At 46.2% G+C, this 19,109-nt stretch overlaps 1 protein-coding gene across 1 annotated transcript in view; it reads right to left on the reverse strand.

Annotated features, from left to right (window-relative positions):
• Nucleotides 1-4,591: 4,591 nt before the first annotated feature.
• XPR1 (xenotropic and polytropic retrovirus receptor 1) overlaps nt 4,592-19,109 on the reverse strand; it is a 91,141-nt gene continuing 76,623 nt past the window's right edge. Inside the window, exons 12-15 of the mRNA XM_044439293.1 lie at nt 16,771-16,937; nt 15,369-15,508; nt 14,325-14,546; nt 4,592-10,752 (exon numbers count right to left, since the gene is read on the reverse strand). Coding sequence (XP_044295228.1) covers nt 10,692-10,752; nt 14,325-14,546; nt 15,369-15,508; nt 16,771-16,937 — 590 coding nt within the window. The 3' untranslated portion in view covers nt 4,592-10,691. The remainder of the gene's footprint in view (nt 10,753-14,324; nt 14,547-15,368; nt 15,509-16,770; nt 16,938-19,109) is intronic.

Genomic DNA, 19,109 nt, shown 5'->3' on the forward strand with positions numbered 1-19,109 from the left:
CTAGGCAAAGGTATCTTTTTCCCAAAATTGCTCCTTTGCTTTTGCAGTAATGGCAGGGTAGGTGGGATAGCATCCTATATTCACTCCTACGCAGATAAGAGGATGGTTCATATAATGCCCAAGCTCTCTGGGCAGTTCCCAACAAACTATCCAAGTGCCTTTGAGCAGTTTCATGCATGTCACCTACATTTTCTTGTGAACCTTGAAACTACCATGTGAAGTAGGGAATACTACAGATTGGGGTCTGGGGAGAGGCTGAGAAACTAGCAATCATTATTTATTTACAGTACTTACATGATGCTATCAATGACAAGTCCCTGCCCCAAGGAGTTTACAGGGTAACATGTGATGCAGAGGAAACAGTAAGGGGAAGACAGGCTTAAACTGGGAAGGAATATGAGGAATATGTGTGAGCTCGAGCGTCCTTAGAGACTGGGTTATCACAGGCCATGGGAACTAGGGGTGTGTGCCAAAGGCTTTATGGAGAAGGGGGGTTAGCCCTTCACAAAGCTCATAGCAGAGACGTGATTTAAAACCAAGGCTGTCCTGGTTCCAAGCTCAGCATCTCTCCACACCACTCTTTGGAAAAAGCAAGGGATAATAATGCAAGCATTTGTCACAAGGAATCTAAATCATACCTGCAGTTCATCTTAGCATGGCTGTACCTGCTTGAACAAAGACCTGCTACCTATTTCAAAGGATATCTGTTTAGGACCCACTTTCTATTTTGTTCAAGTGTCAAAGTGGACTGAAGGCTACCGAAAACTCATAGAAACTCAAGCTTACCATTTCATACTAAAAACTATCATAGTTGGTCATCACCAGTTCATGTTGCTTAGCATATTTCTCCTGCATTCTGATACAACGTCTAGTGGGATATATATTAGGGTCAGTTGTCACCTTGTCTAGTGGAAAAGATACGGGAAGATAGGTTTTTTAATTCCAAAATTAATTTTTTTGTGTAAGATAACCTGGGATAGGGCAGGCTAAAAGTATGTTTGTCTTTAAAACTGGGATTGCCCTATGCAATATTAGGTAATTTTATTACACTATTATGTAGGAATGCGATTTTGAATTAAAACACTGTATAGATTACACCAGAGAATGATGTTTGTGTAACACCAGTTACATATTTTACTGCTTAAGTCCTGGGATCAATAAAGCCACATCTGCATCAGTATGTTCTTAAGGTTTGCCACAGCGGACAAGCTCTGATCCAAAAATAATGCTGCATGCCTTCTCAAATCCCTGAGAAAAAACAATTCAAGCAATATTCATTCTTGCCCTTGGCTTTGGAGTAAATGGAGCAAAATACGGATGTTTTTAAGAAGCAATTCTTACCTGAATAACTACCAAGCAGCCATCACTGTAAAACAGCCAAATTGCTGGAAATGGGAGGAGAGGGCAAAGAATCCCACCAAATGACATGGAAACCGTCTTCCTTCCTTCTTGTGGTTCTTCATTTTTTGTCTGCTGCACCCATCACCACAGGGCATCTGTCCCACGTTGCTGGTTAAGCTGCAGCTTTTGATATCCATGATTGGTTTCATAATCCCGATCAAAAAAGGAAATCGCTGGGATTATGAAATGGTTTTAATCCGCCTCTGCCCCATACATGGCTGTTGACTTTAGCACACCAGGAATGCAGTGCTGAGGTGCTGCCCACCAGCTGGGTGCTCCAAAAATGTTCCCCGATGAACCAGCATGTTCAGAGATGTCCCCTCAAATGCTATTAGAAATGCTTTTTCCTATTTGCTAACTGCCGTGGTAGGAAAATAGAGTGTTTCAATTTCCGGTGCTCAGCAGATTTTGCAAATCTCATCAGGATGAAGAAAACCAAGAACTGATTTGTTACTAGAATTCGCGCAGAAGCTATTTTTTGACATAGGGCATGTGTGCTATTCTAATGTGAAGGATTATGACAATGTTGGGAACTGCTGTTGCTGTGTCATTTAAAGGTGGCACAGTCAAAATCGTTAGTTTGCCATCCGGTTAGAAAAGAAGAAAGCACCCAAGGCATCTGTTTGGCTGGTACCTTCCAACTCTACTATGCTATGATTTTATGATTCTGTGGTTTTACAATTCTAAATCATGCTGAAGTAAAAAAAAATCACCCTAGTGAAGCAACAAAAGTAAAAGACAATCCAGTACATTTTATGGCCCCAGGGTAACATGTGCTCCTCGGCCCAGTTTTGGACTCTGTAACCAATCTGTTCCCAGCTTTGGCAAAATTATGACTGTGCTTGCACAGCCCACTGAGTGAAGGAGAGGAAGAAAGAGAGAAAGAAAAGGCAGATGGCAGAAAGACAGAAAAAGTGGCATGCTTGCTTTTGGTTCTGGTCTGATCTACAGCTGGCATGCTGCCGCCAACAGATTATCCTTCAGGGAATGCAGACTTGAACAAAAAGGGCTCCAGGCCCCCACACTACGTTGCCCTCCAGAATGCCTGAGAGTTTTGTTGTGGATAGCTTTTCAGAGTGTGCTGCATCGGTGGTTGGTGACTGGGGTTTTAAAACGTGCCCATCATGAGCTAGCCAAGTGACCGAAGTTTTTCCTCCCTGTGTTAAATGAAGGCTGCGCACCGCATCTGGACACTCACCGCAAGTCACACCCCTTCACCACTGAACTTGCCACCCAGGCCATCCCACCCTGCAAGTTTTGAGGGAACCAGGTGAGCAGGAAGGACATGCATTGTTCGCAAGCCGGACCGTGCTCCCAGCAGGCTCCCGGGAGCGTGATTCTGTTCCCAAGCATGCTGCCACGTGCACCTTGTTTTGGAATAAAATTGGCCGTTTCCCCACCATCGCTCCTGCAGCAGCGATGGCTGCAGAGAGCACATACTCCCACTGTCCACCTCCGCCTTCCTTGACTAGACGTTTCATTTACCAATCCCACCATGACCCAATCTTCTGGGAAAGTGGCACTAAAAGAATGGGAAGCGGTTGCTTCAGGAGACAGAGCCAGGTGCAGGTCGGGGAGTGCATTAATTTCAGCTGGGCTTGCGCAGCGGAAGAGTCTGTGTGAAAAGTCAGGTCTCGAGGGTCAGTGCTTCTTGGGCCAGCTCTGCTCCCTGGGGCCACTCCAGATTGATTCAAATGGCAAGCGAGTCCACGGTCTGTTTCATGGGGTGAACGCTGCCATGCTACAGGTTATGTCCCACTGTGCCCATGGGGACGCTTCCAGCCCGAGCTGCAGGTTGGAGGTCTTGTGCACCCGGGGCTGCTTCGAGGCATTTTTCTGCGGCGTCACTACAGCTTGGGACCCAGTTACCTTGCTAGCCACACAATTCCCCCAAAGGATTTCAACGGACCACCAGATCCAACTGCTCTGCTGCTGCTTCCGGTTTGCCTCCTGTGCCCAGTGCGTGCTGAGGAGCGTGAATGGCTGCTTTATTAAAGGAGCAAGCCAAGGCGAGAATGGCGTCCTGGCCCAGCTCTTGGAAGGGGTTCTGTTTGCACCGAGTGCTATGTCATGCGCCACGTTTGAGGGAGCCAAAGCCTGTCCCTGCTTCCGACAGGTGTCTGTACGCACATTCCCAAACACCACGTTGTTGCGCTTGTGTTTACATAGATTTTGCTGTTCTGTGCCATCATCGCCAACTTACTGTGGCCTTATGAATGGATACCCTCCAAGAGGGCCTGTGCTTCCCACCCTGCTTCGTTTCTGTAAACTCAAGCCTGCAACTTCCTTTATGGAATCAATCCATCTTATATTTCATTCTCTCTTCTTCTGCCTTCAACTTTGCCTAGCATGATAGGCCTTCTCATGATGCGCCTCATTTTTGTCGTTTTTGCTTCCCCGGAAAGTTTTGGCTTGACTTGATCTAGGTAGGACTCACTTTTTCATCTGTCAGTCCAGGATATTTGTAAAGCTCTCCTCCAGCACCATGTTTCAAATGCAGTAATTTTCTTCCTTTTAGCTTTCTTCACTGTCCAGCTTTCACATGTACTAGGCAAATGTAATCTTTGGTATACACTATATTTAAGAATCAGTTATGATTTAACGTTTAACCTTCACTAAGAACTCCAAGTTCTTTGCCAAAATATAGGCACTGCAGGATTTTGGTGTTTGAAAAGTGCAATAGAATAAGTATGAATGAAGCTCAGAACTAGCTATGCTAGTAAACAAATGCTAGTAAACAAAAGCAGAAAGAATATGTTGATCAAAGGTTTTTGGAGCCAGTTCTCAGCTACTACGTCTTGGGAGAAGATATTGCCAAAGTACATTGGTGTGCTAAGTCACGTGGCTCCTCCCATGAGGCATGCTGGATTCAAAGGTTATGTGAACAGCATTCACGAAATGCAAAATGTGTCAGCTCAAAACCTCAGAATTTAACCTTACCAACATTTTGTTAAAAACCCCACACATGGTGAATCATTATTGGGGTGTGCGTGTGTGCGCAGAGTCTTCTGAATTCACAGAACTGTGTTTGGAAATGTGCATGTCTTGTGCAAGTCTTATTCCAACTACGTAGGGCTTGGTCCAGAAACATCCGTTCCCATGTAGATCATGCCCAATGCCTCTGTGTTCAAGAATGAAATTGCACAGCTGGGGCTCATGTGAAGTCCAGAACAACAAAACAGGCAAGAAGTCATTGGAAAACAATGCTTGTAATAATGAAAAAGACAGATTAATAAACCAATCACTTGTTGCCCTTTTAAAAACACAAACCACATTAACTTTTTTATACAACCATCTAGGAACTATGAAACAGTACCACATTGTGCATTTTAAACCTACTTATCAAGAAAGTTAATTCCACACTTCAGAAAAGTCTTATATCCATGGGGGGGGGGGGGGGGGGGGGGGGGGGGGGAAGGGAGGAGGAGACAGCGAGTAGCGCAATCACGGAAACACCATCGTTAAGTCCAAGCAAGCAGCAAGTCTTTGTCCTCACCTTTTCCACTGAGCCCAAAGAAGAGTGGAGAAGGGGATAGAGAAAGGAAGAAAGTAAAGAGAGAAGCACCACAAGAGGACTAAATCACATCGCATAGTTACTTTTGACACCTACAGCTCGGGGCTCCATAGTATATAATCATTACTGAGACCAACACACTGGAAAGGAATGGGAAAGAGGACGAGGTCCAAGACAGCGGCAGGGCGAAGGCGAGCGTGGAGAGGCAAGTCCAGCGCTGCCACCGCCACCACCAGAGGAAACCACGCGGAATGAAGTGGAAGGCGAAACAGGGCGGAGGGGATCTATGGTTCAGAATGCAAAAAGGCCCACCGTGTGGCCTGCGCAGACACAAGAGGGATCGCTTCTCCTGGCCTCGTTCTCAACCCGGCAGTTCCCCTTGCCCCCGTCTGCTCTGGCAGTGCGAGCAAAGGAAAGGAAGGAGTGGATTCCCAGCATCAAGAACGTATGAGACTAAGAGCAGAATTTACCGAAGGATGCACCCTCCACTCAGGAAATGTCAGAATTTGATACGGTATTAGCGGCACAGAGATAATCCTTCCTTTCCTGACCCAAAGAGAACTTCCTCCTGTTTCAGGAACTGGAAGAGCCAAGAACTCCAATGCTTGTTTAAGGCAAAATGATTCCTTCTGTAGCATAGTCAAGCAACTGTTTGCGGAAGATGAAAAAAAAGGAAGGGTTCCAGATGTGGTGGCCTGATCCAGCTCAGCTGTTGTACTTTGGCCGCTTAGAAGAGGTAAGGGCTGCCTTACCTGGGCAAGCCACACAACAGGACAGTGGCGTAGTGCGTTCACAGCCTGCCTTCTGCCCCACTGTTGGCGAACACCAGAGGCGTGACCCTCAGTTTTAGTAGGGCCTAACATCCAGGCATCTCAATTCATACCTTAGCAGCTTTGGCTTTCTTCATTACTTTCATGGGATTGTCATGCGAAATTTATGTTGGGCACAAATCTACCTGCCCCAGCTGAATTATCTCGCCTCTAGAAGACTAGCTGCAGTGAAAAACCGTGGTCCTCACTGGCCAGGTTTCCATGCGAGGGGAACGGCGTGCGGGAATGGCACCATGAAGCAAACCTGGATCACGAGTGGATCCGCTGCACCTTTTAGAGAGGTGCGTCTGGATCAGTGGCTTTCAGTCGTCTTACTTCCCAGGGAACCTCACAGCTAAGGGGCTCCTGCACACCACATTCTTAGGATTACGGTTTACATACGGTGCTGGCCCAGCCCTTGGCCTCACTCTAACATATAACACTGCTCAGCAGCAGTACATGACACGAATAATTATGGAGACATGTTCTTCATGGAAGTGTGCCTGCTGTTATTGATTGCAGAGAGGACCTCTGGTCTCCAGGAGAGCCAGGGTTCCTAAGAACAGTCTGAAAGGAACTGATCTGGATAAAGAACCCTCCCCCCACTGCACCTTCCTTCAGGTTGGGATTGTCCTCAGTGTCAAAGGGAAGTTCAGCCTAACTCACGCTAGTGAGTCATTCCTGCACCTAGAGAAGCACAGAACAGCATCTGAATATAGGATTGAACTTCCAGCATCATTCTAAAAGCTGACTATCTTCCTGAGGTACCCACTTGCTTGTGCCAGTCACAAACATTAAACATAGTAAGCAAGGTATGAAAGGATTATCCAAATATTTCTTCAATTCTTAGTGCTTTCTGAAACCTGGCAACTATCATAGAGGACAGAAAGCAGTAGCATTCCTTTTGCTGGAGACAAAACACACTTTCCTCCAGAGTGTGTTCAAACCTAAGATAGGAGGCAACGTCTTTCAAAAAGGAAAACAAAAGTAGCAGGGCATTTCTGTGCATCCTCACAGAAGAGGGGTCTGCAACCTTCTTGGCAGAGGGCAAAAGCTGCCATCCTGCTTTCCTCTAAGATAGTTGGAAGGGCTTTCAGAGAGGTGTTGCTTTCCATGCAGTTCTCATTCTTTTCTTTTGTCCCACTGTTAACTCAGATCTAACAGGTTTTAGAGAAAATGACCATAAAAACTTGTAAAAGTTGCATACCAGAAGTAGAATGAGGGTACATACCCAAAGCAAAAACCCTCTTTCGAACCACCAGCTATGGCAATGGCCTTCTTCCTCGCTTTCACGCCAGAAAACTGTCTTGGGGCTGGCCCAATATTCCACCTTCCTGTTTGAAGCCTTTCAAGGGATTCAAGGAATACTGTTTTTCTAGTCGTAAGAGAGATCATTATAGGATGGATTCCAAATCTGCATTGACCATCCACACTAAAAATATAGGAATTATGTTTTCAAAGCATTTTCAGAAACTGGAGTGACTCATTTCTAGAAACCTGAGGATCTTGCCCATAGGTTTGAGAATAACTCTGGAACAGATGACTCTCAGTATTGTTGCGAGAGTAAGTCCCTACTTCAGGTTACATTAAGGAAAACATGTTATTCAATACTAAAACATCCATTCTTTGGACCATCCACATTAGAATGGAATAGCCAAGCTCCCTGGAGATAGTTGCAATCCAAAGAGCGTGGAGTTTCATGGTAAAACCACCATGTCAAGCTCTGATAGCAGTCTTGTTTATTTTTGGTTAAGAACTGCATCCATGTTGGAGCATGATGATTGCTCCTCTGTAATTCTGAATCAAAGAACAATGTGGGGCCCACAAGAATTGGAAGCGCTCCCCCGGACATCAGGGCTAAACCAGCAGTGCATCCCGGCTTGCAAAGTGTCGCAAAGCTGGAGACCACAGCTGCTTTTCCAGTGTGTCAATGGTGGAACGAAGCAGGTATTGTTGCCTGCAGCGTACACACGCCATCCTACGCTCGTCTCTGGTAAGCATTCTTTCCCTATTTTTTAATTCCTCACAAACCTGTTTCACCAGAGGTGACACTGCGACAAAACACACTAAGCTCTGCATACAAACGAAGGCAAATTATGCTTCTCCGACACCCCTTTCTGCCCTGTGCGTATCCACCAGCTGTCTTCAGCGGTGGCCTTTCTGTTCACCCCCTCGAGTTCACTGGCTGCTGAGATTTGCCACTGCTCCTTCGGCCCAGCCCTCATTAAGTCCAATTGCTCTGCCACATTCCACCTTTACAGCCTGTATCAATATTTCCAGCAGTGCATACCATGTGGAAGGTGACACCTGATTTGTTCAGACTGGGATCAGGTGGGCAGGTTGATTCATTCACTCCATTCAGCTTATCGAAATGTACAAATAGTTGCCATTATCTCACCAGTGATTAGCAGTTACCAACCAGAACGCTGCTTATAAAATCTATTATTTTCATGAACAAAATACAAAAAGCCCTTGGAATTAATGAACGAAACAAGAACTCTTTCAGTATCTTAATCGTTTCTTAATTGCGGACACATCATATCTTGTCTGAGAAAAAGGCATGGCTCACTTGGCGGTACCTGGGCTTTAAGATTCTGTCGCTCAGATTCTTTCTTATTAGTGACAAGTGGCTCTTGTCGCAGGCCAGAAGCACTGATAGTGCACAGCTCCAAGTTTTGTACCGCCACCAAAAAGTTTCTCCAGGTCTTCCATTTTAATTTTCCTGTAGTTGTTCTTCAGCAGGTCTCCTGACAGTGCAAGGGGCTGCAGCCCAAAGACACACTCCATGGCTATCTTGCCTGTCCAAGGATTGGTTTTGCACTCAATGTTTTCTGCTGAATTATTTTGCTACATTTAAGAACAGATGTTGGTCTCCAGTTCCTCAGGGCTACAGGCACATTACGCATACTAAAGCCACAGTTGCCCTACAAAATAAATCTTGTGAAAGGCTTGGAAAATATGAGGGAAAGAAATACATGATTATGAACTAAGTTGGGACATGATAATGAACTATGACCATGAAGGAAAGAGGTGAAAGGGATCCTCTTTGCTTAGAAGTGTGTCTCTGCTCTGCAAACCCAAGAAGGCTCCACAGGAGAAATTAACTAAGACATTTCTACCAGAAAGCCTAATAAAGACACATCACAGTCCATGCTGTGAAGCCCTGGATTAGAGACAGAGAAAAGGAAACCTGAAGTAGCTTTTCCCACTACACGGTGTTGACCTCACATATGCACACACGGTGTAACAGAGCACAAATAAAACTTTGTTTGCTAACATTAAGCACAAATGCTTGGCTTACACAACAAAAGCTTGCGACTACGAGGGGTGGGTATGGTCATCTTAGACATTCATGCTGCTCTATCCTACGGGCTCTGGAGCCAACATGTCTTTTTTTCTCCTTTAAATCAAGCTGGTGATCTTTTCTAAAGAAATTGCTAAGCAGTGTGACCATCTACCAAGTCCAATTAGCAGTGCCATTCATAATGCTTGTAAAAGTCAGGCCTAGCACTACGCTGGAAAATTAGGATCCGGGGTAGATAGGTTAAAAATAATTAAAAACAAAAGCTAACCTGAGGATGTTCTTGGCCAGTGATTGTCAGACGAGTCTTTGCCAAAGTAAGGCAAAAGTTTTTTTTATTATTAAAAAATAAAATAAAGAGCCCTTTCTATTGCAATACTAACTTCCTCAGTTGCACTGGAGACTAGCTCCCAGCTATGACAAGCGTTCGTGCGTCTGCCTGACCGCCCCCCCATGGACTGATGAAAGCTTCATCTTTTATCCCCAGCACGGCAGGCTATTTCCTCACGTTTTCTCTCTATGATCTAGCTGAAGTAAACGGAACAATACAGGAGCTCCTGTGGGGCTGTCCTAGAGACTCAACTCATTAAATGAAAACTGTCCTTAAGCTACAAACGAAGTGGGGGTTGCATGGGTGTCTGAAGAACTTCACGGGATTAGTTCTAACGAACCTCGCTCCATTGGAATACTGAGGCGCACTGTTTGCACTATTTCTGCGCAGCTACAATACACAAAGATGATCTGGCTAAGGAAGGTGCCCAGGTGTCTGAGGGACCAGCAGCAGCAGCAGCAGCAGCAGCAAGTAAAACCCACTAGAGAAACTTTGGTTTAAAATAAATCAAACAGAAGAAGAAACAAGCTAGGTTAAACCGGTGCAAGTTCTCTCATCAAAGAGGTATTTTGAAGGGCTTAACCACGCAGCAAGAGAGATCCGGGATCAACATCCCCCTTCCCCCACCGTTTGCCTTGTTTTTAGAGAGTTACCACCTCCATTGCACAGGACTCAAAACCATTTTCATATGGTTGTTAACTATCATAAATAATGTGAAAACTATGTGCAACAAATACATCATATTTCCAAAAAATTATAAGAAAGTTACATCAAATTAAAAAGTAGCTTCGTGAATGAAGGTACTGCTCTAAGTGCACTTTCCCGGCAAGTGCAGCCAGTGCCTTGGCGCTGGATATGAAGGAAAACACCAAAAACCAGAGCGCGAGCCAGAGTTAAAAATGCAGGTCCAGTTTCAACCAGTCAAAACTGGAGTGAGCAGAGACTGAGTGAGTTCTCGGTAGAGACCCATGAGGGAGTCCCGATGATGCTTCTTCATCCAGATTATATGTCCTTTTGGAGATTGTAAACAATCTTTTAAGACAGATCCTTCCTTAAATGTCCTTCTGATTGGCAAAATGAAGTTACATTTTTTATTTTAAAAACAAGAAATCAAATTAAAACCAGGAGAGAGAGAGAGAGAGAAAAAAAAGAGAAAACACAGTGAGCTTGTTGGAGTCCATAGGATCCGGTCCGGAAGAGCTCAGAAAGTGTGTTCAGATTTTTCTCCTGTTTTCAGCTGGAACTATGCCAGAGGTTGGATTGGTTAGGGGTGGGTGTGGGGAAGGTAGTAAAGAAGAGATCACAAGGGGCACAGAGCATGGCTCTGTGGGTGTTTCATGTGTTTGCTTCATCGTCTGTGTCTTCTATTAACACCTTGGTGTCACGAGACTTGGATCTGGGAAAACATAATATTAAGACACAATATTAAGATGCTGAAGAGAAAAAAAATGTTGCCACACATAAGCGGGGCCTAAGATAGAAGCAGAGTCCTTCCAGCGCTGCAAATGAATCTTTCGGGAACAGATGCGATGCGGCAAGTTAGCTGCACCCTCTGCTGGGCAACCGCCAATACAAGGAAAGCTCACCAGACCAACCAGTGACACAGAAGTTGAGGCATTCATGAATTCAGTGTTGCTCCAAAGAGAAAATGCTCTAACCAGACCATAAGATGCTCATCAGACTTAGAGTACTCTGAGTAGCACTTAATACCTGCAGTACTTCCTCCTTCCATCTTTTTAGCATTCTCTATGCCCCAGGTATGAGGCTGTCATCGTGAGAGGAAAGCAGGACCACTTCTCCCAGACCACTGCCCTTTGTGCCCGTCTCATCTCTACAACCACATCTGACATTGTACCTGTGTGGAGGTGAACCTGGCCAGATCTAAATATATTTGGCTCTGGTGACTGGGAAACTACACAACCGCCAGAACCAGTGTGAGCTCATCTCTACAGTCAGCACTCTCAGGTGGAAGCAGGTTGCAATCAAGTTACTCCTGTCCAGCTGCCAAGTTCAGCTTGGTCCTGGGAGGGCGCTGGCATCTCCTCTGTGAGCGCCTGACAAAAAGGGGCGGGGAGATGCAGGTGTCACACAAGTTGAAGCCTCTGCCCTGGGAGTCAGAAGGGGGGCATCCTGTTAAGGCAGGGGGCCTCATGGGTGGGACACGACCCCCTTGTCCAGGAAGAAGACTCCTCCTTTGCTTTTAAGTCAATGCCCAGACTGCAAGCCTTTGTTAGGAACATTCATGCCTTCGCTGCCCCAGAAACTCTGCTTGGACTTGCTCCTTTCTGAGCCTCCTGCAGCATTCTTCACGGGGACTCTCCACTCAGTCTGGACTCTCAGCTCTTCAATTTGTGCTGTCGTGAAAAGTCCTGCTCTGCTTTACAGAGAACACGAATTCTTGTTGGCGATGGATTGCAAATAATCGTTGAGCACGCCGGGTTGCCAGATGGCTTGGACTGATCCTGACTGGTCCACGCCTGGATCCATGTAACAGGACTTTCCCAACAAAGCTTTCAAGGTCAGGCTAAGCTCTGCACATGTGGATTTTTAGGCCTTTCCTTAGAAGCCTTGCCTTTGCTGGGGAAGGCCTACCCCAGGAATCATTCAAGCCTCTCACCTTATAGTCTAGGCGACAGGGATTACAGTGCAGAAACTTAATTGTTTAGATCTCTGAAACGGCTAAAGGTACTCGTTTTGCCATGGTGAGGAATTACTTATGAAGTATATAGCCAATTATGACCAGCTCTATGATTTCTGAAGCAGGTAACCAGTAAACTTTTACCATGGTGTTTGCTGCAATAGAAGTCTCACTGGTTTGACACGTTTTGTGTCAGAATTCTGAAGTGTGCACTTGAACGATCAGGCCTACAGCCTTAACTATATAAAAGTGTTGTTATGGACAGGTTCACATAAGCCTAGCTGGTGAATAAACCAGGGTGGGTGGGTTGTTCGCTGAACATCCCATAGTGTGCCTGATATATGCTTGGCTTAGTGTGAGTTGCTCTCCCCCTCTTTCCACCTCAGAATTTATCCAATTCTGGCATAAATTCCAGAGTCCTTCCTGACGTAAACTGTCTTGTCCCTCCCTCCACATTCCAACTGTTACCACTTTTCATTTGCTTTTCATTTTTTTTTTCTGTTTTCTTTTAGATTCTCAAAGCCTTAAAAAAGCACACGTGGGAAGTTGTTTTTCCTGGCCCCTGTCAACTGTGTGCATGTTTTAATTTTTGTTGTCGCTGGCCCTTTGCAACTGCAGACTTACAGCTACCTGATATGAGTAGTCCTGCCAATGTCTTTGCCTGTTCTAGCTGCCAAGAGGAGGAGAAGGGGCGACTGCGTATCGGCTGGCTTGTGCACAGTTGCTGGGGGCCGAGTGCGCAGCTGGCAATGAAGAGGCACAAGTGGAGGGCAAAAAAAAAGATCAAGAGGTGCACAAAAAGTGGGTGGGGCATTTTCATCCTTTTGGCAACCCAATTCTCTCAACGTTAAGGGTTGAACTGACGCTTCTCAATCTCTTCCACCTTTTCAACACTTTCCTACCTCTCGGAAAAGAAAGATATTAACCCCATCTCCCTTTTCAGAGCAATTACTGCAAACTGCCTCTTCATTTTCTTTTTCCCTGCAAATGCTCATGAATGGGAGTGGCCAGCAGATCCACCAATGTACTGCAAGTTCATCAGCCGTTTTGGCTGGACCAGAGTCTTCTCAGTGTCCCGCATCTTTTCCACCTTTTCCCAAGATGCCAGGTGCTCAGGAAAGTATGTGCTGCTTCTGCTGCAAGAGTGTGAAGCCTTGACAGCTGTGAAAATACAGGCTCTCTTTTAAAGCAGCTCTTTGACAGGGACATATGCATATGCCCATGTGCCCATGAAAAGACCCCGATTAGCTTTGTCAAAAATACCAATGTACAAAAGAAGCTGCTCTCCTGTGAAGAAGATGCAGGGCACTGATAAGACTTGGGAAGAGCCAAAAAATGGTACAGGTTCTCACCACAAAGGGGCTTATCTACTGGCTACCCTGCTTTAAAGAATTAACCTTTTTGCAGACTCTTTGGATGGCTGCCTGCTGCACTTTGATAGCAGATACCTCTCAGGACATTATCCAGGTGAGACTGCCCATTATCGGCCCAGAAAGGCATGCAAGTGCAAACCTGTGCAAGTCTGAATGCATTTTTAATTGAGAAAACTGTACACCTTTGGGGTACATTTCAAAAGATGCACACACAAGCGGTGATGAACCAGTGAGAGCCCCTTCGATAGGCTGCTGGCGCACTCCGGAGGGGCTGCAACTGGCTACTGACTTGGAATTCAGCAAAAAAAAGGTGGGGAGGGAGAAAAGGCTGTGAGTGAGTGACAAGGGGCCACCAACTGCAGTGCGGGCGCCGAGCCAGCAGTGACTGCTCCGCTGTCTTGTCTGGTGGTGGGCACTGGGGGGGTGGCTGGCACTGGGCGAGCGCAGCATGAGCAGCCATGTCACTGGACTCGTGATGGGGCAGTTGCTCAAGCTTATGTGCCACCACAACCCGCTGTGGATCCAACAACCCGTACAACAAGCCACGGGTTGTCAGGGTGGCTTGTTATCCACAAACGGCCAGGCGTCTGGACTCCACCCAGGCTTGCAGGGCATGACACCCCACCCCCAACGGCTTGTCCCCCATGGCAAGTTCTAGAATCACGAGAACTCGGTCACGGAGTGAAAACGAAAGCTGCACCAGCAGACGCCTGCTTGCAGCGCATCTTCCCCGTCCTTGTGCTGCAGCCACGCAGCCCCAGGCCTGGTCTGGAGGCTCCTCCAACCCTCTAGAACAGGTCTGAGGCATGTGCAGAAGACTTCAGTGGGCGGGGGGGTTTGATCTGCTGCTGGCATGGCATATCCATCAGGTACAAGCCAATACAGTCCTGGGCTTGTTCAGCCATATGCGGCTCTTTTCAAAGCAAAAACTTGCACGACAGAGCAACAAACACGTACTGTGAAGCGAGACGTGGTCTATGCAAAGATACGCTCTGGCTACGTTTCCAGGCCCGGTTTTTCTGGCGGTTTCGGACACCGTCCTCCTGATCCATCATCTGTTCAAGCAGGGTCTGGTCGTCTGCATTCAGCGGGGCCACCGAGATGTCCCGGACAGCTCGGAACTCACCACAGTTGTTCAGGTGCTCGTTCTCCAGTCGGAAGAAATTCCACACAAACCGTCTACAAAGTGGAGAAAGATGGTACGCCTTAAGAATACCCTGTGGATGTAAATTTTCCCCCCACAGCCGCTAAAATCTAAGAGCAAAGCAAGTCGAAGTAAGAAAGCCACTCCTGGAATAACATTTTCTCTTCTCTGGAAAGGAAAAGCCACCACCGCTGGCGTCTGTTGCATGTGTATTTCCCAGCTAACTGATCGATGTAACTACTGGACAACCTCTTTCTCCCTACCTTAACATGTGTCAGATGCTAAGTGAGGGCAGAGCCAGCAAGGTAAGGAGGACCGGGGGGCGGGGGGCTGTGGAGACTCTGCACACACACCCCACGTTCTGAAACTGAAGAAAGTTATGCAGACGAGGATTCCATAGATATACTTAACTTCCGCAATTCCTGTTGACTGCAATACTGCAATCCTCTTTACCAAATCTCTGAATATTCTGGTACTTCACGCAAAGAACGAACCATAGGTTGGAAGAAGAGTTGTGTAAGAATGGTCAGGAACCAGAGAGAGAGGGATAGAGAGTTTCAAAAGATAAGAAATTCTCATCTGAGGAAGACCTTTCCCAAAATCTCCTTGTTTTTCAATTATTATTTGCATTTAAACATATCCTTTGAAAAAACCATAAGGACTAGAAACAGCATTTCTAATTTTGGGGCTGCTGGGGTGTGTGTGGCTGAGATCGCTCACCGATTCAGGATCTACAGTGAGGACACACAACACGGTCAAAGTGGTATTTCTCTCTATGGCATAACAAATCACTTATGATTATTTGCAAACAAGGCCTACAAAGCCTGCTAACTACTAATTTAGCTGGTGTATCTCACCGAAAAACCTCGAGTGGGGCAAACACGGTAGCGATTATGTCCCCGGCATAAGGGTGAATTTCCATGGTAGTGAGAGAGATCTGGATAGTCCATGCAAATCGCAGAATCACATCTTCTACAATGGCACAATAGTAATAGGCCTGAGGAGACAGAACAAAAGGACAACTGTAACCCAGAACAAGGACGCTCACGAGCTCAGCCTCCAAAGATAAGTACTGAGGAACCTTCCCCGGTCTGGTGTCCTCTGGAAGTGCTGGACTACAGCCAGCCAGGATGACCAATGGCCAAACCGAGGAGAACTGTAGTCTGACAAATCCAGGGCACCGCACTGGGGATGACTCACATTGTTCAGAAGAGAAATTCATCCCTTGCACCTGCGTGTTCTCCATGCTTACTCTGGTCTCTATGCAGGCAAATCAGATCTGTCTTCCCTGTCAAATACAAAGGCAGCATCTCGGAAAATGAGATACGGCTCTCATAGCTAATTGGTCCAAGGCCACTATTATACCATAAAAATGGCTGCACCTGTGCCATGATTTGGCAGTGAGCTGGCAAGCTTCTTGGCTGGAGGTTGCTTGCTCTCCAAATGCCCTCAGAGACATTTATATATTATCATATATATCATATATATCATACGCTATTAAGTATCATATATTATTTACAGGGATCTGTAAGGTGTATCACACTTGTACCATAGCAACTGGCATATATGGTAAGTAACACATGATACAGTAAGCAGGAAATGACAGAGACTAATATTCAGTTTACACTGTGCAGGCGAGTTGGATGCTGGAGGCCTGATACTCTGAAAGCCGCCTCTGGCACAGGTAGGCTTCTCCTTGTCATAGATGCCCCTCTGCTGCTGTACCACAAAGTGACCATGCTGCATAATCTCCCATCGGGCCAACCAAGGACCAGGCTGCATCCCTCAGGTCAGAGATGTGCAGGATATCCCTGGCTGCGTGCCGCTACCCCAGGTCGCCCAGAGGGAAGGGCAGGGCAAAGAGGAGAGCAGGGATTCCCGCCAGGATCTAAAGGTCGAGGTGCTTGGGATGCAGACGGCAGAAGAGGGACACGCCTTCCACCTCTCTCTGACCCAGCCCATCACCTGTCACTGACTCTAGATTTGCAAGATGGGCTTTCATTCTCTAATGCTCCTTTAAAAGCACACCTCTTTGAGACAACTTTTATACTAAGTATGAATGGAACTTGCTAGCTTAAATGCAGTAGATAATCTCATGTCCTGTAGGTGTTTTGGACTACAGCTCCCATCAGCCTTGGACAACATGGTCAGGAATCTCAGCCGGAGGGTGCCAAGTCACTCATTTCAGGCTTAAATAGGTACCAGCTGAGTATGCATCCTCAGCTCCAAACCCAGCAAATGCAATATGCGTATACACACTTTTTGTGGATAGACAATTTCTTCCCGCAGGAAAGTATTTTCGCCGGCATTCTTGTCAAAGAGACCCCAGTCCATCTTCAAGTCCCAGATAAGGGTGTAGCAGGAGCTGATGAAATAGAAGACGATCCACAGGTAGAAGAACACTTGGTAGTCATTGTGTTTTTGGGCTAGAAGAAAGAAGAACCGTTACATTATATAACAGCAAGTGGGCTTTACTTAGATAGCAGCTACATTAATGGTATATTATACCAGCAGCGTATAATCATACTAAATATTTAACTAACACAAATAAGAAGTTTAGGATATGACTCTCAAGGTCTCTGTGTAGAAAATGCACTGCCTAATCACATATGAACAAGCAGTGTTAGAAAAGGCATGAACCTGAAACATTAGTTTTATGTAATTTAAAGAACATTACCTTTACATGTAATGGAAAAATATTTATTTATTCAACATTGATTTGAAAAAAATAAATCAGCCCAATAACAACACTTCCCTTGATGGATCACACAATGCTAAAAGACAGCAATAACAACACTTCCCTTGATGGATCACACAATGCTAAAAGACAGCAGTGCATAATAAATAACAAGCAGCAATAATTATTGCACAAGAGATAAAAATATAACATTCATAAAAGCAATCATTCCAATATGCTGTGAGCATTTGGAAATTATCCAGTCTTAAGTGGAAACATCTGGAATCCCTAAAATGCCTCAGGGAAGAGCAACATCTTCACCTGGAGCTAGAGAAGGTAACAACACGGGCGTGAGGCAAACCTGCTCTCTCCTCTGGTCACCCAGTTTCATGGGAAGGCACAACTCAAGGCAGGGCCTGTGAAGGTGGCTTAAGGCCTGGAGAGGTAGATATGGGTGCAGACTTTTGACCAGAAACTGTGGCTGAAGCCGTTTAGGGCTGCAAAACAGGCAGTTCCACCAGTAAAGGGGGCTTAGAAACAATTTAAGATTCCGGAGAATGCAAACACTTGCAATGCAGAGCAAAAATAAACAAGAAACCAGTGCAGCTGCAATCACTCTATAGCTGCATCATCGTATCTACCAGTCCCTGTTAGTAGTTCAGCATTCTCATTCTGAATGAATCAATGGGATCCGTTCGCCTCTGGTGATGGACATTCTGGTCTATTCTGCACCCTTGTGTAGAGGAAACACTGCTGCAAACCAAAGCTCTGACCATGACAAAATCTCCACATCTCCCACTTGTGGATTACCATCTTCCTGCTGGCCAAGAAACCAAATCTGGACTGTGATTTGCTGCAGGCGTTGCACCAACGGCACAAAACCCATGAGGCTGTGCACTGCGCCAGACTGGGCCAGCACAGGATGAATGCTGAGATCCCGCAGGACAACCCTCCAAGGACTCCTCGGCAGCGGGTCCAAGAGCAGACTAGCCAGCTCAGGCCAGGAGACTGCTGGGCAGCAGGGTGGGCTTATTTCCAGGGGAATGTCCAGCCAGTCCTCAATACGCAACATCAGATGCAAACACTCAGAACTAGCACTCAGGCAGAGATGAGAGGGATAGCCCCCCCCCCCCATGACACTCACATCTGTTAAATATTCTGGATATAAGCTTGCCAATTCTACAGCTGAGTCCATATAACAGGATCAATGCCTCATTTACATATAATTAAAGGAAGCCTTCTGTGTAAATGAAGAGCCAATTTGATCACTTCCCAGATATGAATGTATCAGATATAGGTGTTTCATTTTCACCTTACAAAAATAAACCACTCTATTCTGCCCAGTAACTGTCAGACTTTGCTTACTCTCAGAAGGCACTGAATGCTTTTGTGCCAATGGGCACGAGGCACCGCAGAAAGGAGCAACAGCAGAAGGAAGTTATTGATTACAGCGGGCCCTGCATTCCGGTCCCTACAGCCCCATGGGCTGGCAGCTGTAGAAAGAGAAGCTACCCTGGAAGATCTTGAAGAGGAAAGCATGTCGCATGCAGTGCAACAAAGAGATGCAAGGCCTGGCCAGAAGAATGACACAGTAATAAACAGTGTTCGGTCTGGGCTTAACTCAGCATGATTTATTGGTCAGATCTGCTGCAATGTTTAGGTAATATAATATACGAAGCCGTCTCCGGCTTGGAGCAACCTCAGGAGCGCAAGCCCTCCAGAATGTCCTATCCATGACAGCCCGTTCAGCTCTTGTAGATTCAAGGCTGGGGCTTCCTTGATGGGGCCAATCCATCCCATATTCGGTCTTCCTTGTCTTCTTCTGCCTTTGGTGTGCCCCAGCATGATCGACTTCTCCGGGGAGTCTGGCCATCTCACCAAGTGCCGAAAGTAGGGCAGCTTCACTTTTGCTGTTTTCGCT

This window comes from Varanus komodoensis, unplaced genomic scaffold, assembly GCF_004798865.1.
Source record: "Varanus komodoensis strain SLA01 unplaced genomic scaffold, ASM479886v1 scaffold34_1, whole genome shotgun sequence".
Taxonomy (NCBI): domain Eukaryota; kingdom Metazoa; phylum Chordata; class Lepidosauria; order Squamata; family Varanidae; genus Varanus; species Varanus komodoensis.